At 43.9% G+C, this 25697-nt stretch overlaps 2 protein-coding genes across 3 annotated transcripts in view; both read left to right on the forward strand.

Moving 5' to 3' along the window:
- Window positions 1-2349: 2349 nt before the first annotated feature.
- LOC102079017 (kinesin-like protein KIF2A) lies at window positions 2350-16523 on the forward strand. The gene is made up of 12 exons (XM_019365873.2): window positions 2350-2668; window positions 2784-2879; window positions 2964-3018; window positions 3110-3272; window positions 3955-4045; window positions 4175-4238; window positions 4325-4416; window positions 14926-15068; window positions 15287-15491; window positions 15662-15772; window positions 15881-15948; window positions 16225-16523. The coding sequence occupies exons 1-12, from the start codon at window positions 2561-2563 to the stop codon at window positions 16274-16276; spliced, it is 1248 nt and encodes a 415-aa protein (XP_019221418.1). The 5' UTR covers window positions 2350-2560; the 3' UTR covers window positions 16277-16523.
- Window positions 16524-19011: 2488 nt separating this feature from the next.
- LOC100694523 (gastric intrinsic factor) overlaps window positions 19012-25697 on the forward strand; it is a 39606-nt gene continuing 32920 nt past the window's right edge. Inside the window, exons 1-5 of one of the 2 annotated variants that reach the window (XM_005465634.2) lie at window positions 19012-19123; window positions 19908-19979; window positions 20137-20266; window positions 20841-20956; window positions 21071-22260. In XM_005465634.2, coding sequence (XP_005465691.1) covers window positions 19913-19979; window positions 20137-20266; window positions 20841-20956; window positions 21071-21132 — 375 coding nt within the window. In that variant the 5' untranslated portion in view covers window positions 19012-19123; window positions 19908-19912 and the 3' untranslated portion in view covers window positions 21133-22260. Of the gene's footprint in view, window positions 19124-19907; window positions 19980-20136; window positions 20267-20840; window positions 20957-21070; window positions 22261-25697 lie in introns of those variants that run through there. The other variant, XM_019365874.2, reaches the window with a different exon arrangement.

Genomic DNA, 25697 nt, shown 5'->3' on the forward strand with positions numbered 1-25697 from the left:
AACAACACAAAACACTGCAAACCACAACACAATTAAATATAAATTAAAATATGAAAACAAAAAGAAGATGCATATTCTCTTTTATATGGACCTGCATGAATAAACTTTCTGAATCCTTTATCATGTGCAACTGAAAATAGTTGTGGATGATTACTATACCTTTCTAACTGCATCATTCCATGTTTGGCACTGATCACCACCTGCACTCATGTACATATCTATCCTCTTAGCACTTTTAATTCTTATTTTTATGTCTATTTAAGAGTAGTATAACAGTATGTTTGCACTAAGTACCGCAGCAATTTCCTAATATTGTAAACCTGCTCAACATTTGGCAATAAAACCCTTTCTGATTCTGATTTCTGATTCTAATGTGAAGTTGTTGTCCCTGGCTCTCTTTCTCTGTCTCTCCCTCCTGTTCTGTTCCTGTGCTGCTGAGTGTAACTACGGCCCCTCCCCCCTCATCCCAGGGTAAAGCACAAGGCTCGCGCAGTGTTGCCAACTTAGCGACTTTGTTGCTATATTTAGCGAGTTTTCAGACCCCTTAGCGACTTTTTTTTTCTAAAAAGCGACTAGCGACAAATCTGGCGACTTTTTCTGGTGTTATTGGAGACTTATTTATGACGACTTTTTGACGTGAAAGCCCGTATCGCTCCTACTCTCAACAAGCAGCAGGTGCTGCCGTGGGCACCTCACCTCGCCCGTGCCAAAGCACTCACAGGCGAAGGATAGTCCTCGCGCTGCTGCTATCAGGGTAGTAGATGTTCACACCTATGTGTCCAAACTGCAAATGAATCGCGCATGAGCGAAGCCGCTGCTCCCGCACTGACTGTAACGCAGTCAGTTCTTCTTTAACTGTTATGCTGTTTTGTGGATCACAAGGTTTAAAACTACTTATAAACACACACACACACACACACACAAAGAAAGTAACTCCACCAGAGTGCCTATTTCGGGTCACTTTTGCCGGTCCAAGCCCGGATAAAGGTGCAGGGTTGGAATTGTGACATTAAAAAAACATAATTGCTAAAAGAAATTTAATTTGTAGTTTGTAGTAAATGCATTTATGGTATTTTTTACTCACTTTATGTCTCTTCCACGATGTTATTTCTCTCTCCAACAACGTAAGTTACATGTCTGTGAAGGTTCTTACTCTCAGTCATCCAGGTCATCGTAGTCAAAGGAGCTTGCAAAGAAAACGCTTTTCCATTGCGTCTAAGTTCCATTGACCTTAGAACTGAAGAAGCTTCTCAGATGAGAGGTGAAACGTCTTCAAGCAACTTAAAGAAGTCCAGACGCTTTTCTTTGCAAGCTCCTTTGACAACGTAAGTTACAATTACATTAGCATGACCAATTATGCAAATTAGGCGATGACGTCATTTGGCGACTTCTAGCGATTTTTAGGACAGCCAATAGCGATTTTCCTCACTGAGGAGTTGGCAACACTGGGCTCGCGTGCGGAGTAAAGCGGAAAAAAGTGTGAGAGAGAGAGAGAGAGAGGGAGAGGGTGAGAGAAAGAAAAAAAAACCACGGCTCGCGATGAGGAGCCGGCTCGCGTCTTTCACGTCAAAGAACCGGCTCTAAGAGCCATTTCGTTCGCGACCGACCCATCTCTGAATCATCTTCAAAACAAAACAGCCAAATGAGAAAGCTAGCATCTTCTTTATGTTATACTAGCTATGGCTTATTTAGCATCTAACAGATGCTAGCATTTTATTTAGCGTCTTATCAGATTGCTATCTACCAGATTAATACATTTTATGTGATATTCACAATTTAAACATTTAATGAATATATTTTCCCATATCATCAAAACTTACCTCACTTGTTAAGTCCACAGGCTCAAATGTGTGCCTTCAATACTCTTTGTTCTTCAGGCTCAAAAGTGTGGTCCATGTGTACATGTGATGGAGGCATGCACAGTGCCTGTAGGTGGTCTCAATTGCCATGCTGCAAGCATGTGCTCTGTACATGTGATTAAGGAATGGCATGGATATTCAAGTGTAATTGAATTGCATTTGTTTGTTTTTGTCAATATTATGCTAAAATATACTTTGCTCAACTATATTTAAGTTCCCTAAGAAGAGCCAACCTTCAATTTTGAAAATTCCCAGTATATTCCCATAAATTCCCGTTAATTCCCGTTTATTCCCATGGAAAGTTTCCATCTTTGAAAATTCCGGGAATTTTGCAACCCTAGTCATATGTCCTGTTGTGTTTGAGGACACAAATAAAAAAACCAAAAAAACAAACAGGTTTTGAAACACAGTGCTGCAAAAGGCCTTTTGTTGGTTATGTAGAGCAAGCAGCTAATGTTTTGCGGGAGACACTGTGTGCCAGCCGCTACATCCTGGTGTGTAGTAGCTGTATCACTGCTCTGCTTTGTTGGAGCCAGCCCAAGGTTTCTCTGCTGTTTAAATAAAGGCCAACAGAAAGGAAAGCTGATAGAAGACGCTGGGAAAGTAGTAGAAGTGACATATTGTAAGCGAGATGAAAGAGGAAGAGAAAGCTGTTGATACATGATGTGAAAGGTGGGAGAATTATTGTTTTTCTTTTCTAAATGGCAGCACGAAGGAAGTCAAACTGCATGAAGGAGGTGGAAAAACCTCAAGAGAAAAGAGAAAGACGCCGGCTTCAGCAGCAGGAGCTCAGGGAGAAAAGAGCTCAGGTACACTGATGATGTTCTTTTTTTTTTTTTCTTCTTGCCATAGAGTTGATTACATTGAAGTGAGTATCTATTTGACATGAGAATAATTGTCATGTTGTCTGTCTCTGTCCTTCAGGAGGTGGACACCACCATCCCCAACTATGAGATCATGTACATGATCCGAGATTTCCGAGCCAGTCTAGACTGCCGGCCCCTGACCACAGCAGACCTGGTGAAAATTCTTCTTCGCTCCTGATCGGTAAGAATTGACCTTCATCCAAAGTTTAATAAATGTCCTTCTCATTGCACTGCCCAGATTGAAGAGCACAGAATATGCGTTTGTGTGAGGAAACGTCCACTCAACAAAAAAAGTGAGGTCTTTGATGAGTTTCGCCTCATGCTACGTGCTAAGTACTTTTTTATATTGTTGTATTTGAAAGTGTCGCCTCTGCTGTGTTTTAGAGTTGTCCATGAAGGATTTGGATGTGATCACCATTCCCAGTAAGGATGTGGTGATGGTTCATGAACCTAAACAAAAAGTGGACCTGACCCGCTACCTGGAGAACCAGACCTTCCGTTTTGACTACGCCTTTGACGACAGCACCACAAACGAGATGGTTTACAGGTTTGTGACCCGAAGCGACATCTGAGCTGTTAGATTTATTCAATTTCAAGTCAGATTCAGATTATGTGATGCAGCACACGATAAGCCTACCAAAGACACAGGCGGAGAATCTCTGCCAAGCAATGGCGCACAATCAAGAACAACCAGACTTTCCAGTATTTGCGGTATTTGTCTTAGCTTAGTTTTGAGAGATGTTTGCAGACAGCTATGTCTGGAAAAAAAAAATTGTTGAACGGTTTCTGATGCACAAACTACAAATGAACAAGTCAGTGTTTTGCCACAAATTATCAGCTAGGGGGAGGAAACCCTGGATCAGCGCAGCCACACTCATTGAGGGGTGCGACCTGGCCGCTCGGCCAGCGGAATTGGACCAAAATGTGTTGATTGTGATCGTTTTTTTGTTTTTTTTTAAATCATTTAGAAACATACTACAAAAGACTGTTTATCTATTTGCATTGTTACTAAACCAAACTAATTCAAATAATAGCCACAGTTTGACAATTTCAAGTTGCAAATTCATAGATAATAAAAAACTGAAATCTGTTTTTTTACATGTTAATATAATTCCTTTAGTCAGAAGAAAGGTGACTAACAAACAAAATTAGATGAATGAATTGTTAATATTTTCTGTATAAATTCAGGGAGGGAGTAGAGCATGACTGTGTTTTGTCTTCTCCTGCAGGTTCACAGCCAGACCTCTTGTGGAAACCATTTTTGAGAGAGGCATGGCCACCTGCTTTGCCTACGGACAGACAGGCAGTGGAAAAACACATGTGAGTTACAATTAATGTGCCTTTAAGAAAACAGAAGGCTTTTATCCTTGTAGTTGGAGTGCATCATATATAATTTGTGTATAAAATACATTTGAACTTGTATATATTTATTTTTTCATTGTGTCACAGACTATGGGTGGTGATTTCTCTGGGAAAAAACAAGACTGCTCTAAAGGAATTTATGCATTAGCTGGTAAGCACATCAGATGTAGCTCTTTGTTGACTGAAGGATAAGTTGGATCTGTTTTGGAATTCGATCTCTCATGTGTTTTTATGCAGCTCGGGATGTATTTCTCATGTTGAAGAAACCCAGCTACAAAAAGTTAGATCTACAAGTGTACGCAGCTTTCTTTGAAATCTACAGTGGGAAGGCAAGTGATGTGTGATCATTTTTTTCCTTCTTATTTTTTTCTTAAGGACAGTTTTTATCTTAGGATACATCACTGAAGATGCATACCAGTGCATCCAGGAGATTTGAAGAGTTTCAGTCAGGTTTCAGAGCTCATCACAGCACAGAAACAGCTTTAGTGAAGGTTACAAATGATCTTCTTATGGCCTCTGACAGTGGACTCATCTCTGTGCTTGTCCTGCTAGACCTCAGTGCTGCGTTTGATACTGTTGACCATAATATCCTATTAGAGCGATTAGAACATGCTGTAGGTATTACAGGTACTGCACTGCAGTGGTTTGTATCATATCTATCTAATAGACTCCAATTTGTACAAGTAAATGGAGAGTCCTCTTCACACACTAAGGTCAATTATGGAGTTCCACAGGGTTCAGTGCTAGGACCAATTCTATTTACATTATACATGCTTCCCTTAGGCAGCATCATTAGAAGACATAGCATAAATTTTCACTGCTATGCAGATGACACGCAGCTCTATCTATCCATGAAGCCAGGTAACACACACCAATTAGTTAAACTGCAGGAATGTCTTAAAGACATAAAGACCTGGATGGCCGCTAACTTTCTGCTTCTTAATTCAGATAAAACTGAGGTTATTGTACTCGGCCCTGAAAATCTTAGAAATATGGTATCTAAGCAGATTCTTACTCTGGATGGCATTACCTTGGCCTCCAGTAATGCTGTGAGGAACCTTGGAGTCATTTTTGACCAGGACATGTCCTTCAACGCACATATTAAACAAATATGTAAGACTGCTTTCTTCCATTTGCGCAACATCTCTAAAATTAGAAATATCCTGTCTCAGAGTGATGCTGAAAAACTAGTTCATGCATTTATTACTTCCAGGCTGGACTACTGTAATTCTTTATTATCAGGATGTCCTAAAAACTCGCTGAAAAGCCTTCAGCTAATCCAAAATGCTGCAGCAAGGGTACTGACAGGGACTAGAAAGAGAGAGCATATTTCTCCTGTTTTGGCTTCCCTTCATTGGCTTCCTGTTAAATCCAGAATTGAATTCAAAATCCTGCTCCTCACATACAAGGTCTTAAATAATCAGGCCCCATCTTATCTTAATGACCTTGTAGTACCATATCACCCTATTAGAGCACTTCGCTCTTGCACTGCAGGCCTACTTGTTGTTCCTAGAGTATTTAAAAGTAGAATGGGAGGCAGAGCCTTCAGTTTTCAGGCCCCTCTTCTGTGGAACCAACTTCCAGTTTGGATTCGGGAGACAGACACCATCTCTACTTTCAAGATTAGGCTTAAAACTTTCCTTTTTGCTAAAGCATATAGTTAGGGCTGGACCAGGTGACCCTGAATCCTCCCTTAGTTATGCTGCTATAGACGTAGGCTGCCGGGGATTCCCATGATGCATTGAGTTTTTCCCTTCCAGTCACCTTTCTCACTCACTATGTGCTAATAGACCTCTCTGCATCGAATCATATCTGTTATTAATCTCTGTCTCTCTTCCACAGCATGTCTTTCATCCTGTTTTCCTTCTTTCACCCCAACCGGTCGCAGCAGATGGCCGCCCCTCCCTGAGCCTGGTTCTGCCGGAGGTTTCTTCCTGTTAAAAGGGAGTTTTTCCTTCCCACTGTCGCCAAAGTGCTTGCTCATAGGGGGTCATATGATTGTTGGGTTTTTCTCTGTATTTATTATTGTGCTATCTACTGTACAATATAAAGCGCCTTGAGGCGACTTTTGTTGTGATTTGGCGCTATATAAATAAAATTGAATTGAAAATTGAAAGTGTCTTTATAGTTAAACTCTGGCTGAGCCAGTGACGCCTAGGAAGAGACTAGGTGACAACCAAGAAAAGTTTGGTGACCACTGGAGAGACAGATGACAGCTCGGAAAGACGGCTCTAGGGGCAGGGTGGGCTAGCATCCCGGTCTGCAGTTTTCGTGAGAAAGCACCCCAAAAAGCTACGGAAAGCCCTACAGAAAGATACCCCCAGGAGATCCCGAGAGGGGGGGAGGATGAGGTCTCCAATCGGACGGACTCAAGGTTAACGACCAACGCAATGGAAAGGACTATGAGTAAGACATGTATCTGCGGCAAGCTGTGTAAGAACCAGCGCGGCCTAAAGGTCCATCAGGCTAGAATGAAATGTTTGGAGCGGGAGAGTGAGGTGCAACGCACAGGTCCTGAACCTGGTGAGACGCAGGAGGAGCCCGGCCCGGAGGCACCCCACAGAGCCCAGTCCCTCCACGCACCGGACTCTTCCAATCCAAGCAGTGTAGTTCCACAACAGCGGATTAAGTGGCCCCCAGCCAGCAGCCGGAGCGAGTGGCAGAAGTTTGATGAGGATGTTTCCAACATCATACAAGCTGTGGCCAAAAGAGATGCTGACAGCAGGCTTAAAACAATGACCACCATCATAGTCAGCTACGCCTCAGAAAGGTTTGGCCTGACTGAGAAGTGTAACAACAAGACCCCTTACACCATGAACCGCAGGGCCATGAAGATTCATCGACTGCGCCAGGAGCTTAGGAGCCTTAAGAAGCAGTTTAAGAACGCTGATGCGGAGGAGAAGCAAGCTTTAGAGGAACTGCATAACATCTTGCGGAAGAAGCTGATTACCCTCCGTAGAGCAGAATGGCACAGGAGGCGGGGAAGAGAGAGAGCCAGGAAACGTGCAGCTTTTATTGCTGATCCCTTTCGCTTTTCCAAACAATTGCTTGGGGTTAAGCGAAGCGGCCAGTTGGAGTGCTCAGCAGAGGAGGTGAATAACTTCCTTCATGAGACCATGAGTGACCCACTGAGGGAACAAGACTTGGGACCAAACAAAGCTCTCATCAACCCTGCCCCACCATCAGTAGAGTTCAAGTTGACGGAGCCAAGTTTGAAGGAGGTGTGTGAGGTCATCAAGGCAGCCCGCTCAGCATCCTCCCCAGGTCCCAGTGGCGTACCGTACCTTGTTTATAAGCGCTGCCCAGAGCTGCTTCGCCACCTGTGGAAGATCTTAAAGGTGATATGGTGGAGAGGGAGAGTCGCTGATCAGTGGAGGTACGCAGAGGGAGTCTGGATTCCCAAAGAGGAGGACTCGAAAAACATAAACCAGTTTCGGAGCATCTCGCTATTGAGCATGGAGGGTAAAGTGTTTTTTAGCGTTGTCTCCCAGAGATTGACCGAGTTTCTCCTTAGAAACAATTACATTGATCCATCAGTTCAGAAGGGGGGGATCCCAGGAGTTCCTGGTTGCCTAGAGCACACTGGTGTAGTTACACACCTTATAAGAGAAGCCCATGAGAACAGAGGCGACCTAGCTGTATTGTGGCTGGACCTGACTAATGCATATGGGTCGATTCCACACAAACTGGTTGAGCATGCTTTACACCTCCACCATGTCCCCAGCAAGATCAAGGACCTGATCCTGGACTATTACGCCAATTTCAGGCTTAGGGTCACTTCTGGGGCAGTTACTTCAGGCTGGCACCGCCTCGGGAAAGGTATAATAACAGGCTGTACCATCTCAGTCACGCTCTTTGCCCTTGCAATGAACATGGTGGTAAAGGCTGCGGAGGTGGAGTGCAGAGGGCCGCTAACAAGGTCAGGTGTTCGTCAGCCCCCTATCAGAGCCTTTATGGATGACCTCACCATTACAACATCATCAGTCCCAGGGTGTAGGTGGATCTTGCAAGGTCTTGAGAGACTCATCTCATGGGCAAGGATGAGTTTTAAACCTTCCAAGTCAAGATCGATGGTACTGAAGAAGGGCAAGGTGACAGACAAGTTCCGGTTCTCAATCTCAGGAACCATTATTCCATCCATAACAGAACAACCAGTCAAGAGCTTGGGGAAACTCTTTGACTCCAGCCTGAAAGACTCTACTGCCATTCAGAAGGCAAATGAGGAGCTGGGAGCGTGGCTCATTAAGGTGGATAAGTCCGGCCTGCCTGGAAGATTTAAAGCCTGGATCTACCAGCATTCCATCCTGCCCCGAATCCTGTGGCCCTTGCTTGTCTATACAGTTCCAATAACTACTGTGGAATCCCTGGAAAGGAAGATCAGTGGCTTTCTTCGTAAGTGGCTGGGACTTCCCCGCAGTCTCACCAGCGCTGCCTTGTATGGGGCAAGCAACAGCTTGCAGTTACCCTTCAGTGGCCTCACAGAAGAGTTCAAGGTGGCTCGCACACGAGAAGCCCTACAGTACAGAGATTCTAAAGACTGCAAGGTGGCATCAGCAGGTATTGAGGTAAGGACAGGAAGAAAGTGGAAGGCTGAGAAAGCAGTTGAGGTGGCAGAGTCACGCCTAAGGCAGAAAACACTGGTGGGGGTCTTAGCAACAGGGGGAGCAGGCTTGGGGTACTTCCCAAAGGCCCAGGTCAGCAGGGCACAGGGAAAGGAGAGACACCAGCTACTCCAGGAAGAGGTCCGAGCAGGTGTGGAGGAGGAGTGTTGGGGTTCAGAAATTGAGGGAGGAATCCAAAATAATGACCACTGATCCTGCCGGGTGCAATTAGACGACATTTTAATGAATACACATGTGGAGTCCAACACTGTGCAGATTCAGTGTTGAACTGTCTTACAATAGTCAAAACCAAGGCTTTATAGGGTTGGGGTGATACTGCTCCCCCCCCTCTCAGACACAATACAGCATACGTCAATCCAAAACCACAAATGTTCTGTCGACAACTTTTAACATAGTTTAAAAGAACATTGTCTTCGCGTCGAAGCCAGGTGTCTTCCTGTTGTCCCCGGACGCTCGCTTATCTGTCTGGAACATCAGGCACACGTTCTGCACAAACTTTCACATAGGCAGGCACAATTTTGCAGTTGCAAGCAAAACATGATTAAACTCTTACCTATATCAATGAGTCTATCTAATATGTGTGTGTATGTGGGTGTCAGGTTCTGCTGCCCTTTATTTTACCCTTCACTTCATCAGCTAAACCTTGTAACCTTTCCACCAGACAGAAGGCCAGCACGTACACAACTGAAACTATGTGTGTGCATGTGTGTCTCGTCCTTAAATGCTCTCTCATCTCACCCTTTGCACTTCTGACCTTTCACCAGACCAGAGGCTCATCCTTACATGTAATAACCTAACTGGAACTATATATGTAATCTACTGAATAAATGTTTTAATCAAAAACCTCTATTAAAAGCTTAATCCAAAGATATAGATACATAAAAGATACTACAGATTCATAACCTACTCACAGTACTTGCACTCAGACTCTGCTTTTGGTTTCACTTTTGCAAAGCATGCCGTTTCCTGTCAGCCTGCAACTCAGTTTCTCACCCACTGAAGACTTCAGTGTAAGAATATAAAAACATTCAAAAGCCTTTAAAATTATAGATTCAACTCAACAGTTTAAAGTGGTTCTTACTGGACCTGTAATAAAAGCTTAATTGGGTGCCAATATGTTTAAACATCTAAATGCAGTATCAATATTAATAATTAATGGAATAGTAATAATGATCATAAAAATAGCAGCAAATAATAGCAGCATAACACTTTACTCCTCCTGACACTCCCTCTCTTGACGTCTCTTTCAGAGACGTCACCACACCGTTTTCTTGTGTCACTCCTCGGCCCACTCATACCCGGTGAGAGACCCCTTACACTTGTGAATCTCCAGTGGTCTGTCCCTTTTCTGGGTCCCTCTCTTGTGGAAATCTACTCCTGTAAAGGATAGAAAACACTTTCTCCCTACTACGGCTTCCCTACCTTATGTCCATCGATTGTTCTCTTTATTCAAACCTGATTCAACCTAATATTACTCAAAACATGAACCTCTATATATTATCCAACATTACTCATCATTTGTAAAACTCTTAAAGCGCTGCTCTCACGTCTCTGCATGTGCTTCCTGTTGCTCCCTTATCTGATCATCAACATCCTGTGCACAAAACTGTCGCTGCTGCAAGTGCCTTAACTCTCATCTAAAGCCACCTATCACAAGAAAATCACAAGAAAATCATTATAAGCGCCTATTCTACTAAAGGATCAAAGAAAAAACAACCACTTTAATCAACTAAGTGTAAGCACATAATTAATTACTCCTCAATAAATTTCATCATAGCTAAAAGTTCCCTAAAACAACTTCTATGTGTTAACCCCAACTCCATTTTAAAAACTCACAGTTCCTGTGTTATTTCGATTCTTGGTATAACATTTTATTTCATTTTGCTGCTCTTAATGTAATGATACATTCTAATTTATACTTTATCAGACTTAACCAAAATATATAAGCTTTCTCCCTTTGCTTCTGTTTTAAACAAAAAAAACTTGGGCACTTCAACAAGCATTCAATATTCTGTAACTGTATTCATATAATAAGACTAATTTAGAGCTGCATGTGTTCTCTCAATCTTTTACATGTCACAAAGTTTAGTTACAAGCAAACTCCTATTCAGTTCCTTTTTTCTGTCACTTGTTATTGGGCCAACTCAAATTCAGATAAAAGCTAAAGGAATTTCAGGCCCTTGGCCTCAAATCAATACTGTCATGTGTGTTAAGAACTCCATATGTCTGTAAGCGTGTGCAATCCTTCAATAACCCAGGTCATTCTCACAGTAGATTGGCTAATCATTAACGCTAACCAAAAGTTTTTAACCCTCAAGAGACGACTTTCTGAGCCACAACTCCTTTAAAGGCACAAAATGCAATGTGTATAAAATCATTTCTATGTATATAATCTTCAATGCTATTCATTTGGGTCAGTGACACTTTTAACATCCTCATAAAAAGCTCTCCTCTACCCTAGAAATAAATCTATTTAATATCTGTTTCTAAAGCCTACATTATAACAACTTATTCTAAACGTCAAAAGGAATCACACATTTTCTACTCGTAAAATCTTCACTAATCTTCCCCGTTATTATTATTATTCCCACAGTTTCCCTTTAAGTTTGGTGTACAACTTCTTATGAACACCAGCAATTTATCTTCTAAACCGAATTCAGTTCATTTTAATCCTTTCTTTAAAAATAACAATTTCTGCCTCAGTGCTACCATATCTAAATTATCAACAAACCCCAAAATAAATGTCATTACATGATCCTAAAACTTATTTCAATCCCCCCTTTAGAGTAAGTAGAGCTGTAGGCCTTAAGCAGCAGGGAGCATGGACAAGGTGGGACAAGGTGGGAGAGCACCTTGCAGCGCAAGGTCACCTGGGCAAACATCATGCAGGCAGACTTCCACCGGATCCGATTCCTAGTGCAAGCAGTATACGACACTCTGCCAAGCCCAGCAAACCTCCATCTGTGGGGGAAGAGCGAGACACCTGTCTGTCCCCTGTGCTCTGGAAGAGGGACCCTAGAACACCTCCTTAGCAACTGCCCAAGGGCCCTGGCCGATGGTTGGTAACGTTGGCGGCACGACCAGGTGCTCAGAGTAGTTGCTGAAAAGATTGCCTCAGCAATCAGCACCAGCAAGCATCATCATGCTCCGAGGAAGGCAATTTCTTTCATTAAGGCTGGAGAGAAACCCCAGGTGCGCCCACATTTAACAACTGGCCTCCTCAACACAGCCTCTGATTGGCAGCTACAGGCTGACCTGGGTAAGCAGCTAAAGTTCCCTCAGAACATTGCAAAAACATCCCTCCGGCCAGACACGATAATTATTTCTGAGGCCTCAAAACAGCTGATCATGCTGGAACTCACAGTGCCCTGGGAAGAGCGGATCGAGGAGGCCAATGAAAGGAAACGAGGAAAGTTCCAGGAACTAGTGCAGGAGTGCAGGGGAAGGGGCTGGAAGACTTTCTATGAAGTGGGTTGTAGGGGCTTTGCAGGACGATCACTCTGCAAAGTCCTAGGCCGGCTGGGCGTGGCTGGGGTAGCCAAGAAGAGGGCCATCCAGGCTGTGAGTGAAGCGGCAGAGAAAGCCACAAGGTGGCTGTGGATCAAGAGGGCTGATCCGTGGGTAGCTACTGGTACGCAAGTCGGGGCCTGATCACCCCCGGCTGGGTCGCCTGGACGAGGGTGTATGATGTTGTGAGACCCGAAACACCTGAGGACCCCAGGATACATCACTGAAGCAGGGCTACAAAGCCATCTCACACCCGGCTTTTGGGAAGTCTGACCACAACGCCATCTTCCTCATCCCCCAGTATAAACAAAACATACGGAGGGAAGAAGTAAACACAAGGGAGGTGAAACGGTGGTCTGCCCCATCAGAAGCTACGCTACAGGACGCACTCGACGACGTCGACTGGGACATGTTCAGAGCATGCGCAGTCAACATCAACGAGTTTACGGAAGTAGCAGTAAGCTTCATCAACATGCTAGCGGAGGAGATTATCCCCACTGCGAGAGTCACCACATTCCCTAACCAGAAACCGTGGATGGACAGATCGATCCGCGCTGCAGTAAACGCCAGGACCGCCACCTACAACGCGGGTCTCGCCACTGGCGATATGAGCGCCTACAAAGCGGCATCATACGGCGTGCGGCGCGCGGTGAGAGATGCCAAACGCCGGTACCGGGAGCGTGTGGAGTCCCGCTTCCACCAGGGCGACACACGGAGTATGTGGCACGGACTATGCACCATTACGGACTACAAACCCAGGGACACTGCGCCGATCAACGCCGACTCTGCATTCACCAATGAGCTGAACCAGTTCTACGCCCGTTTCGAGGTTAGCCAGGCGGCTAATGCCATCTACCGCTGGACTACCGAGGACAATGACGTCATCAACGAGAGACCGGTGACCAGCTTCGCGGAGCATGACGTCCGAGCGGCATTGAGGAGAGTGAACACAAGGAAAGCGGCGGGGCCAGACGGCATCACCGGCCGTCTGCTGCGCTGCTGTGCTGACCAGCTAGCAGGTGTGTTCACTTACATCTTCAACGAGTCCCTGGCGAAGTCTGTGGTCCCCACATGCTTCAAAAGATCCACCATCATCCCGGTGCCCAAGAACAGCAAACCCTCATCCCTGAACGATTACCGGCCAGTTGCGCTGACCTCGGTAGTCATGAAGGTGTTTGAGAGGCTGCTGAAGAACATCATCTCCTCCTCCATCCCAGACTCCACAGATCCGCTCCAGTTCGCCTACCGACCCAACAGATCCACTGAAGACGCCATCGCCCATGTCCTGCACACCACCCTCAGCCACGTGGACAAGAAACAGGGTAACTATGTGAGAATGCTGTTTGTTGATTACAGTTCAGCGTTTAACACAATAGTGCCCAGCAGACTGTTCACAAAGCTGAGGGACCTGGGACTCAACAGCCGTCTGTGTGCATGGGTGTTGGACTTCCTCACCGGCAGAACTCAGGTGGTGAGGGTGGGTGGGTGTGTCTCCAACAGCATCACCATCAACACAGGAGCACCACAGGGGTGTGTCCTCTCGCCACTGCTCTACTCCCTCTACACTTCGGACTGTGTGGCCACCCACGGCTCCAGTACCATTGTGAAGTTTGCTGACGACACAGTGGTGTTGGGTGCCATCTCCAACAGCGATGAGGCGGCCTACATGGACGAAGTGAAGAATTTGGCATCATGGTGCCAGGACAACCACCTCCAGCTGAACGTCAGCAAGACCAAGGAGCTGGTGGTGGACTTCAGAAGGAGTCAGCACAGAGACTACAAACCCATTTTCATCAATGGAGCTCCAGTGGAGAGGGTGCAGTCCTTCAAATATCTTGGTGTCCACATCTCCTCAGACCTGACATGGGCTGCCCACATTCAGGTCCAGACCAAGAAGGCTAGGCAGCGCCTGTATCACCTCCGACAACTAAGGAAGTTCAGGGTCTCTCCAAAGATCCTCAGGATCTTCTATACAGGCGCTGTGGAGAGTATCCTCACACAGAACATGACAGCGTGGTTCGGGAACAGCTGTGTGAAGGACCAAAAAGCTCTCCAGAGAGTAATCCGTACAGCAGAACGCTGCTGCAGGATTGCTCTCCCCCCACTTCAGGACACCTACACCAGGGGATGCCGGACTAGAGCAACGCAGATACTGAAGGACCCGTCCCATCCTGGCAACAAACTGTTCCAACTTCTACAATGTGGTAGAAGGTTCCACATCATCCGGGCAAGGACAGAGAGACTCAAGAAGAGCTTTTATCCTCAAGCCATCCGGGCCCTAAACCACCCCCCCCCCACACACACACGCCATCTCACATCATCTATAATTGACTGAGACTCTCCTCCAGATACTCAATTCCTTTAACTTCCTTTAACTTTAAATATGTCTATATTGTCCATTCTGTAAAATAGTCAGATGTCTATTCATATTAATGTACAGAATTCACCTGCTGCTGCTTCTACAGCACATTCACCCAATATATATACTATATATATATATTTATAATGTTATTCCTCTACCCCCCCCCCCCCCCCCATGTTTTTGCACATGTCGAGGATCGTGTCAGGATACATTTCACTGTGTGTTATACTTGTATAACTATGCATGTGACAAATAAAGAACCTTGAACCTTGAAGATGCGTACCAGTGCATCCAGGAGATGTGTCTATATAGTATAGTATCTAATGCTGACAGAACTGTGTTTGTAGGTGTTTGACCTGCTGAATCGTAAAGCTAAGCTGAGGGTACTGGAGGATGGGAAACAGCAAGTGCAGGTGGTGGGGCTGCAGGAGAAGGAGGTCAAGTGCACAGAGGATGTCCTGAAACTCATTGAAGTGGGAAACAGCTGCAGGTATGACAGCAGGAACTTTCTCAGGAATCTCGAGACTTTGAGTTCTTGTATTTGATCAGTGATCAGATCAAAACTCTGAAACTCGTTTATTGTCATGCAGACGTCGTCTAGCACAATATTCATGTTCTTTGAGGATGTTTTTCCTTCTCCTAAAGTTATTAATTTTTTGCCCTCGCTGCTGCTGCTTCTTCTTCATCATCTTGATCACCCCCCAAAAGAACATCAGGGCAGACGTCAGCCAACGCTCACTCGTCTCGCAGCCACGCCGTATTCCAGATCATTCTCCGGAGGAAGGGGAAGATGCATGGAAAGTTCTCCCTCATCGATCTTGCGGGCAATGAGAGGGGGGCGGATACATCGAGCGCTGACCGGCAGACTCGTCTGGAGGGAGCAGAGATCAACAAAAGCTTGTTAGCCCTGAAGGTCTGCATGCAGTGAAGGGATAGCTGAGTAGCTGACTCCTAAGTGTTGGCTACCTCTTCATTTAGTTTTTTCTGTTGATTTGTAAAATAACAAAGAAATGTCATGTATACTTTTCCATTTGTTTTTTTTTTTTTTTAATTTTACCAAGGATGTCTCTCTTGTTGTTTCAGGAGTGTATCAGAGCTCTGGGTCGTAACAAGCCCCATACGCCATTCAGAGCCAGTAAGCTCACCCAGGTCCTCAGAGACTCCTTTATTGGGGAAAACTCACACACATGCATGGTCAGTCCTCTGTCTTCATAAACAGTCTTTGGCCATGTTATCACATCTCTTCCACAGGTTAATAAATATGAAATAAATCTGAATGACATATTCTTTTTTTTCCTCCAGATTGCAACCATTGCTCCTGGGATGACATCCTGTGAGACAACACTCAACACACTACGCTACGCTAACAGGTGGGGTTGAGATAACCCACTCCAGTGATTTGGACAGTATCTTCTTGCTACAGGAACCTCTTGGATTATTCACCTTTATGAAACTTTAGCTCTTTTGGATTCCTCTGTAATATCCAGTGGCTTTTATAAAATCTGAAATTAGCTGTACTACTCCAAATTTCTCTGCTTACTCTTGTTCGTTCTGACTCTTGTATCCTCTTCCCTTTTTTTCCTACTTTCTTTCCTTCTTGTTTCCCGCCCTCTGCTGCTCTGTGTGCTGGTATGATGGCTGTGTAGAGTGAAGGAGTTTGGGATTAGTCCGTCAGACATCCAGCGGCTCTGTGGCTGAAGAAACACAGGCAAATTGGATGCAAGTTCAGCCACTCAGCCAATTAAATTTGTGCATTCTGGGTGCTAAACACTGGGACTCTGCAGCCCTGACAGCGTAGAGTTACACGTGAAAAGACAGTAGAAAGAAGAAGAAAGATAGCAATGTAGAAAAAAGGGGAGAAATACAGATGATAGCACTGGAGAAAGTGGAGAAAAAGAAAATAGAAAAACAGTGAATTGAAGAAAGGGAGTGAAAAATCAGGAAAAAAAATATGGCTGTGCAAAAAAAGAAACATGGAAAGTGAAATAAATAAGTGCAATAAATAAGTTAAGATACTTTATTTTTAATAAATCAGATTGTAATGTATACATTGTTGGTTTAAAACCAACAATGATAATAGGATAGGTAATTAACAATGATAACAGAATAGGAATAGAAATCTTTAACAAGTAAAAAGTACTGTAGCTCCTTTGCTGGTAACTCGCGATACACAAGCAGACTAGTGACTCAGAAAGCTAAAATTAGCGAATAATCTCTAGCGACATAGGCTACATTAGCTAATGTTTTCGATGCGATGAGAACAAATGAGAACAAGCAGACACTTTATAAGTCAAAACATCACCCCTGCATTATCAGAACAGTTTGAACTTTTGCTCTATTTCAGATAAATAAAGTGTACTAAATCATGATTTGTGTCATGTCAGAAAGAATAAAGTAGTGCTGGCACAGCCTTCCAAGATCTCTCTAGCTCTCACTTATATGTTAAAGCTAGTTAACCAGCTACGAGCAAAACTTGGAACAAAACAAATAGCAAGAGGTCTCTTTACTGTCACTGGGCTGGGTCTCTGACCCAATGCTTTCTGTATCTTTTGTCCTCTTTTGTCATTTTTAGGAGATAATGTTGAGTTAGGATTACTGGTTTGTTTACCTTGGGTTCAGTTTAGTATGTTATCCTGGGTCATCTGCATTGGTTTCATGTATTTCTTGTCTGCATGTTTTCATGTTGCTCATGTCATGTCCTCATGTTTCCTGTTTTATTTTGAAAGGGTCTGGTGTGTTCTTGTTCATTGTGACTTTCCCGTAGCCTCATTAGGTTCATGTGTGTCAGCTGTTTCCCCATGTGTTCCCACTCCCCCTGGTCACCTCATGTGTATTTAAGTACTCTGTTTTTTGGGTTTCATTGTCAGTTTGTCCGTTGTCCTCCTCACAGTCTTCATAGTTATCGCAGTATTTCATAGTTTTCATGTTTATCTCCTGTCACCAGCCGAATAAAGGCTCGTTCTGTGTTGAATCCAGCTCCGTCTCCTGCAGTGTCTGCTTTTGGGTCCTTTTCAAAATTACACCGGCGCATCCCGCTATGTCATTTACTACAGTTCAGATTCACAGATCTGCCCGAGGTAACACAGGTGAAGAAGCCACGCTGCTAGCAAATCAGCTACAAGCTAAGCTAAACTAGTGAACCTCAAAAGGCACAATGAATGCTGTTAATATAATTAGCTGGTGTTTCAGAATAGGGTGTGCTTTGAATAAAGCGCAAGAAGATTACACTACAAAATCAGATGTAATCTAAAAGCTCTGGATTACACAAAAACACCACTTTGCGTTGGAAAAGCAGGAAATTATACTGTAGAGAGAGCCAATTCCAAGTTAAAGTAAAAAGGAAAGAAGAATACACTTAAAATAGTCTTATAAGAGATTTCAGCACCAAACCCGAAAAACAAATGAATACACACAAATTAGGTCAGGAGGAAAGACTGAGACTGAAAAAACAAACTCAGGGCGGGCCAGTTATCTGCCACAACTGGTTCAGGTAGAACAAGGAAATAGAAGAGTCTTCTAAGAAGTTTCGGCACCAAACCAGAAAAAGAATCAAACCCACACAATGTACTTTCTGTTGGCAGCACACCTTACTTTGTGAAGTATGAATGGTAACAACAATGTGTTATTCATGTTCCAAATGATACAGCTTAACATCAAATTATTACCATTTCTCAACCTAACTTACACATGCATTTGAGATGACCGTTTGATTGTTTCATTACAGTCATCTAACTGTCAAGGAATAAAAGTGCTCAATTATGTAAAGAAAAACAAAGACCGAAGTCTGACACATAAGTTACGTGTAAATTCAAACAGAGATCCTGGAAACACGATTAGCTTTCTTGGTCACCCTCCTGGCCTACTTGCATGGCTACTCAGCAAGAAGGCAAAAGTGAAAAATTCTCTGTGCTCCTATTAAACAGTGTAAAACAATTTCCACATTTTTTACACAGGACCAAGATAAAGGCAAGCAATACACAGGATACACAATTCATTAAATCACAATTTAATATAAGGTTATACTTTCTAAAGGATTTGCAGACACAAGGACGCAGGATTTTCTCACCCTGAAAATCCTTAATAAATTGCACATTAAGTTTTTAAATTATCATTATTTTTTGGCCTTTTATTGTGACAGGAAAGCAGCGGGAGAGAGAGAGAGGGGGGGGAACACATACGGCAAATTCGAACCCACAATTAAACAATTGATTGCAGAAAAAATGCCAGATGTAGCAAATGTTATACAAATTAAAACTCCTTCTATGCAATTTAATATACATGGTCACCTTTTGTCATTCAATAACATCGATGGTTAGTCAACACAGATTTAAGCTTCTCTTTTTTTGATTGCACAAGTATAGGGCTTGGTTAGTTTTCTGTATCATCATTGGTTGTTTCTGTATAATGCTATGTGTGGCGTAGAGGTATAAAAGTTCCTAATCTGTAGTTCAGCTTCAACTTGAGGAGGAGGAACTGTTCAACTGAAAAGTTACAACCTCCACGGCTGCATTCTTACACATTTATTGAAAACAGAACGTGAAAAAGGTAAGAATATCTTTAAATATCACTGATATTAAATTAAAGCAATTTACCTTTGACCTCCTGACAAACTAAACCAATTTCCATGTCTCCTTTTTTTTCAAAGGCACAGTAACCTTTAATATTTAAATCTATCCAGTCTAAGGTTTCAGAGTTCTAATATGCAGTCTTTATATTAGAAATAACAGGCAGCACCCAAAGCGGTCAACATTAAAATAGTTTACTTGAATTAAAATGTGTATTTTACTGCTCTGTGCGGTTCTGTTACATTTTTCATATTTTTTACAGATTTTTGTCACCATTTTATCATCTGCTATCGTCTCTGATTAGAGTAGGCTACACTCACAGGGATAATATGACACATGAAATCCTGGGCATTCACAGAGTCTGAAGCAGAAAGCCCGACTAAACAGGGAAGGTTGATGACCACTAATGAGATACTCTTTATCTCCAACTTAGACTTTAGGGTTTGTCAAGCAAGAAAAGCTTAACTTTGTTGAACTTCCTTAATATTGCACACCTCACTTTTAGGACCTATAGGGGAGATGTTGACAATCCCATCAATGCCAACATCCTAAACACTGGTTGTGAGAACAAATACTCTACCAATACTACAATCAAGTGAACCTTTAGTTGACTTGATAAACTTATGTACCAAATAAAAATAATGATAAAACACCAAGAGGTTTTCTTGCAGTATAAATGCTGTATTTGGGGATGGTGTTCAGGAACCGCTTTCCACAACGTATGTTTGTGTTCATGTTTGCATATCAAAATTTTTGCCCTGCAGTTGAAATGAAGAAGCCTGCTCTCCTCTCTGCAGTCCTGCTGCTGCTGTTTTTTGTTGGGACATCAGCTCAGGGTAAGCTTTAGCGGGTTTTTTCCTGTGGAGCTAAATAAAAAACAAAAAGAAATGCAAATAAATCCTTGAATAGTTACATAGATTAATCGCCTTTATTGTTTTTCTGCTCATCTTCTGTAAACTAACTTCATCCTCCTTTGTTATTTAACAACTCAAGGTAACACTAACTTCAAAGTGCAGGTGAATGTGTCACCCAAGAACATTAAGACCTACAGCACTTCTACTGCTTATAGAGGAAGCCTCTTCGGTGGACTGACGAGACTGAAATACTCAAACCAAGGCTTCAAGTAAGACCATCACATCAACTATTTCCTTACTAGAAGAAGCCATACATTTACTTTTGTTCTCTTAATGTTTAATTAAAATTGAGACCCCGTATATCTGGGTGTGAATTTTTAATTTCAGATCACTAATTGTGCCCTGTAATGTTTGTTGACATCTTAAAAAAACACAAAACAAATCTTCATACTTTTTTTTCTTACAGTAGACCACAGAAACCTGTATATGTACAGCACAGTCAAAAACCACATCACAGCTTTAAGAAATGCCTTCCTTTCATTAATATTTCACATGGCCCCATATGAGCAAGCACTTGGCGACAGTTTTAACAGAGAAGAACTTCGGGCTGAACCAGGCTCAGGGGGACCCATCTGCTGTGACCTGCTGGGTGTGAGGGGAGGGAGACAGGACAAGAGACGCACTGTGGAAAAGAGCCAGAGATTAATAATAACTTATAACTGAATGCAGAGTTCTGTGAAAAAACATAGAGAGTAAAACTATTTGCATTGTTAAAAAGGATTTCATAGTTATATGAAAAACTGTCCATTTTGCTCTTTAAAAAGTCATGCCCTATGTTTCCAGCTTTCAGTACATACCAAATGATGACTATGGACCATTCCTTCAGAGTGTAAATGGTTTGGCAGGAAATTCATCATACTACTGGCAACTGCTGAGTGGTAAAACCCCACTCGATGTTGGTGAGTGAACCAAACTCACGATGTGTTAGATAAGCTGAGGTCAGACATTTGTTGCACACAGTCCAACTTGTCGTATTATATAATATTCTCTGAACTTAAATTTTTTTTTTACAGGTATGGGATGTTACCTTCCAACAGCAAATGAAGTCGTCACCCTGAAATACACGAAAATTTAAGACCATCTAAAGTCTTATTGTTACTTATGGTCAACCAATACACTTTGATCTTTGGCAAGTTGAGGTTAATAATTGACTTGTTGTGTCATTTTTTTGCTTGGGAGTCTTCTAATCATAAAACGGTAGCCTATCACTAGCTTACATTCTTTTACTGGGTTTCTGTCAGACTTTATGAATTAAGATTACAGCGTTAATCTACAATTCTGCCACAGTGTAGTAATCTGGAGTAATAGAAAACTCCATCAGTCACAAGAGCAATCAGTAAAACATATACAACACAACAACTTGAACTGTTTTTTAATTTACTGCCTTTATGGCAACTTTTATTGTGTTTGAGAGCAATTAGTAGTTCTCAACTTGCCCCTGAGTGCCATAATTTTACATTCAAATTCCATTATTTGATGCTTACAAGTGGTCTCAGTTTTACTGTAAAGGGATGGTGTGGTTATACAGTTGACTGCCCAGAGACTGCTGGCCAGCAAAAACAGCAAGGTGGGTCAGCTGCTGACTCCATGTCAAAATAGCTTCTTTATCCTGCAAATCAAGTTATCAACAGCTTGCAAGTCAAAAGGCTTCTGAGATTGACTGGGCTGCTGACCTCCACCTGGATAACAGCAGGTCTCAAGATCAGCTGTGAAATTAAAGCTATTTTTGAGCTTTCTGGGGCTCCTAGAGGGGTGTGAGAGGGGCAAAATAAGATCAATTTCATTGCTGAATAATTTTTGTATTAGTGCATTTTTATTGTTTAATAAAATGTTACTGATTATTAGTGTTATCTTCTGCAGGCATTAAATAAAGCATGTAACTTGTAGTCAAAGTAAAATGTTTCTAGCCTTGGTTTGTTTTATTTTTAGACAAGTTTTATTTAAAGTGTTGTTAGCATGTCCACCATTATGTATCCTAAGACAAAGACAGATCTAGACCAAGGGTGTCAAAAATAAGGCCAGAGGCCAGAAACAGCCGTGAGATTATCATACTATCTTATGCCACCTTATCCTTCTAATCAAAGAATTGTTGAATCATTATACAGCTATAGGCCACATTATGCCTTGGATTAAAAATTGTGAAATCATTACACTGTTTTATGATGCATTATACTGCTGAGTTATAAGAAATGCTGTTTGTGTAGAATCATGGTGTTCCTTTTGTGATTACAAAGAGAACAGAACATACTGTAGAGGTTTTCTGCCCCATCTCATCAGGCAGAGATAAAACAGGAAGCCAAAGCCGTCACTTAGGCGCCATAAGAGAGAAAGAATGTGGATGTTTTGGGTTTTTTTTGTCTGTCCCATTTGGTTCTTTAGCCGTCAGAATTGTTGTCTGAAGACCAACAAGGATACCAAATGGATTTATTTTGCCAAATGGATCATCATGGCATTGCCGTATTGGTCCATTTGATCAAACTTTGTTGTTATCATTTATTTTATTTTCAGTTGTTACAGATGGGACAGACATGACTGGGGGATAGGAAAGGGAGAAAGAAAGAGAGGAAGGAAAAGAAAAAACAGAAGGGAAAAGGGACAGTGAGAAAGGGCACTTACAAAGACAAAGAGAAAAAAAAAATCTCCTGGATCACCTGTTGAGAGAAAAAGAAGAGAAGACAAGCAAAAAAAACCAAACAAAAACTAAGCAACATACTAAACACAACACCATCACGTTAATCTAGCTAAGTGTGAACAGCAGTAAATACTAAATATTGAAAGTTGTTGTGCAGCACGCAGGACAGACAGCGCACAATGTGCTTTGAAGTAGCAGCTAAGAAAGGTGTAGTTTATGTCTACGAACAGTGAACACCCGTGTGCACACCTGTGTGGATCAGCGCGCTTGTATACAAAAGGTTTCCCCATGTAACGGTCTGCTAGAGGGTGTGGAGGGCCATAGCCCCGTCCCCCAGGGCATGAAGCAGGCATGGAGGAGATCCGGGCTCCAGACATCCAGAGGCCCCAGAGTGCGAGAGCCCAAGGAGTACCACCGGAGGGGCATCCGTGCCACCCTCCTGGGAAGGGCTGAAGAGATCCCCAGACGAGGGGGTCACCCAGTAGCCATGGAGCAGAAGCCAGAGGGGGCTGCACTGGCGTGCCCGCCGGCTCTGCCGGCAGCCAGCTGTGCCAGAGTGAACCGAGTTGCAGGCCCTGAGGCCGGAGGCCCGAGGGCCCCCTTTGCCCCGGAAGAGGCCTGACCGAGCGACAGGCACCAGGCCCCGCCAAGTAGCCACCGGGAGTGAGCTGGTGCATACCTGAGCGCCCAGCCCCGGACACCAAGAACCACCAATGCACCAACCCCTGAGGGCATCAGTTATCAGCAGGGAGTGTGGTGAGGGGAGATTTCTTCCATTTGCGCAACATCTCTAAAATTAGAAATATCCTGTCTCAGAGTGATGCTGAAAAACTAGTTCATGCATTTATTACTTCCAGGCTGGACTACTGTAATTCTTTATTATCAGGATGTCCTAAAAACTCGCTGAAAAGCCTTCAGCTAATCCAAAATGCTGCAGCAAGGGTACTGACAGGGACTAGAAAGAGAGAGCATATTTCTCCTGTTTTGGCTTCCCTTCATTGGCTTCCTGTTAAATCCAGAATTGAATTCAAAATCCTGCTCCTCACATACAAGGTCTTAAATAATCAGGCCCCATCTTATCTTAATGACCTTGTAGTACCATATCACCCTATTAGAGCACTTCGCTCTTGCACTGCAGGCCTACTTGTTGTTCCTAGAGTATTTAAAAGTAGAATGGGAGGCAGAGCCTTCAGTTTTCAGGCCCCTCTTCTGTGGAACCAACTTCCAGTTTGGATTCGGGAGACAGACACCATCTCTACTTTCAAGATTAGGCTTAAAACTTTCCTTTTTGCTAAAGCATATAGTTAGGGCTGGACCAGGTTACCCTGAATCCTCCCTTAGTTATGCTGCAATAGACGTAGGCTGCCGGGGATTCCCATGATGCATTGAGTTTTTCCCTTCCAGTCACCTTTCTCACTCACTATGTGCTAATAGACCTCTCTGCATCGAATCATATCTGTTATTAATCTCTGTCTCTCTTCCACAGCATGTCTTTATCCTGTTTTCCTTCTTTCACCCCAACCGGTCACAGCAGATGGCCGCCCCTCCCTGAGCCTGGTTCTGCCGGAGGTTTCTTCCTGTTAAAAGGGAGTTTTTCCTTCCCACTGTCGCCAAAGTGCTTGCTCATAGGGGGTCATATGATTGTTGGGTTTTTCTCTGTATTTATTATTGTGCTATCTACTGTACAATATAAAGCGCCTTGAGGCGACTTTTGTTGTGATTTGGCGCTATATAAATAAAATTGAATTGAATTGAATTGAATTGAATAGATAGGCCTCCACACTTGGAGGCCCTGGGAGTACCCAGGGAGGTGGAGTCTAAGACCCGACCTGACATATAGACACAGACAAACAGGCACACACAGACATAAACATGCTTTCCCACCCTCATGCACACATATACAAACACTCAGCACTCACCCAACGTAGGGATAGACATACATAGACATGTACACACAATCATACTCCCCAAACATACTCTATGCCCTGGGTCCAGGTACCCTCGCCCCCAGAGGGGGAAACGGCACCCAGACCCAAGAGATGTGACCCTTTCCCCCGGGGTGGAGGCAAGCAGACCGCCCCACGCTCCGCAGCAGCAGGGAGGCCAATCGGACAGCCAACACCTCCTCCCAGTCCCCCGCCCCGATGGCTAGTAGAGAACCGGGGTGTGTGAAGACCCCATACCTCCCTCCTCCCGCTCATGTGTAGTGTTGCTGCGTGTTGTTCTAAAGTGCATTTAAAACAAGGGAGGGCATGGTGCTGCTGCCAGAGAGCAGCAGGTGTTAGCACGGCCCCTCCCGAGAACCCTCAATGTCTACATGGATTTAAAATTGAGAGGTGGGCACCGGCGCCAGAGGTAGGGTTGAATACACAGACCGTCCTCTGGACGCCATTAACGTGGTCACCCTCAAGGCCCTACATATATATATGTGTGTGTGTGTTATGAGAGTGTGAATAATGTGGATGTCTAAGTTGTGAAATAAAATTGAGGCACAGGTGGCCAGAAGGGGACAGAGGGGGGGGATTGCCTCCCCTGCACCCTGGTGACACACCCGCACCCCAAGGCCCTACCTGTGTGGGTGGGTGTGGTGGAGCGGGAAGAGGGAGGCAGCCGGGGATGGGGAGGAAAAGAAGGGAGGCCCCTCCTTAGGGCCAGCTCCCCCGCTGACCCCAGTAGGCACCCCCGTCCTCTAGTACCCACCAAGGCAAGGGAGCCCAGGCCCATCCAGACCGGGGCCTATGGCAGCAGCACCGCTAAACCCCACAGGACCTGGGGAAGCCCACCCCACCCCACTGCAGAGAAAACTATACCCACCCCAACATTCAATCATCTCCAGACTACACAAGACAACAGACACCCAGGTTAGGTTTATTCTCCACCTCTCCTGTGTCTCTCCCCCACCTGCAGAGTGGACTTCTGCAAGGATGGAACAACCTCCCTGCCAGTTGAAGAGCCCCCCAGTTAGGCCGATGCACCAGAGGCCCCCTGCGCCAGGGCTGAGCCCCCGT

This window comes from Oreochromis niloticus, linkage group LG12, assembly GCF_001858045.2.
Source record: "Oreochromis niloticus isolate F11D_XX linkage group LG12, O_niloticus_UMD_NMBU, whole genome shotgun sequence".
Lineage (NCBI taxonomy): Eukaryota > Metazoa > Chordata > Actinopteri > Cichliformes > Cichlidae > Oreochromis > Oreochromis niloticus.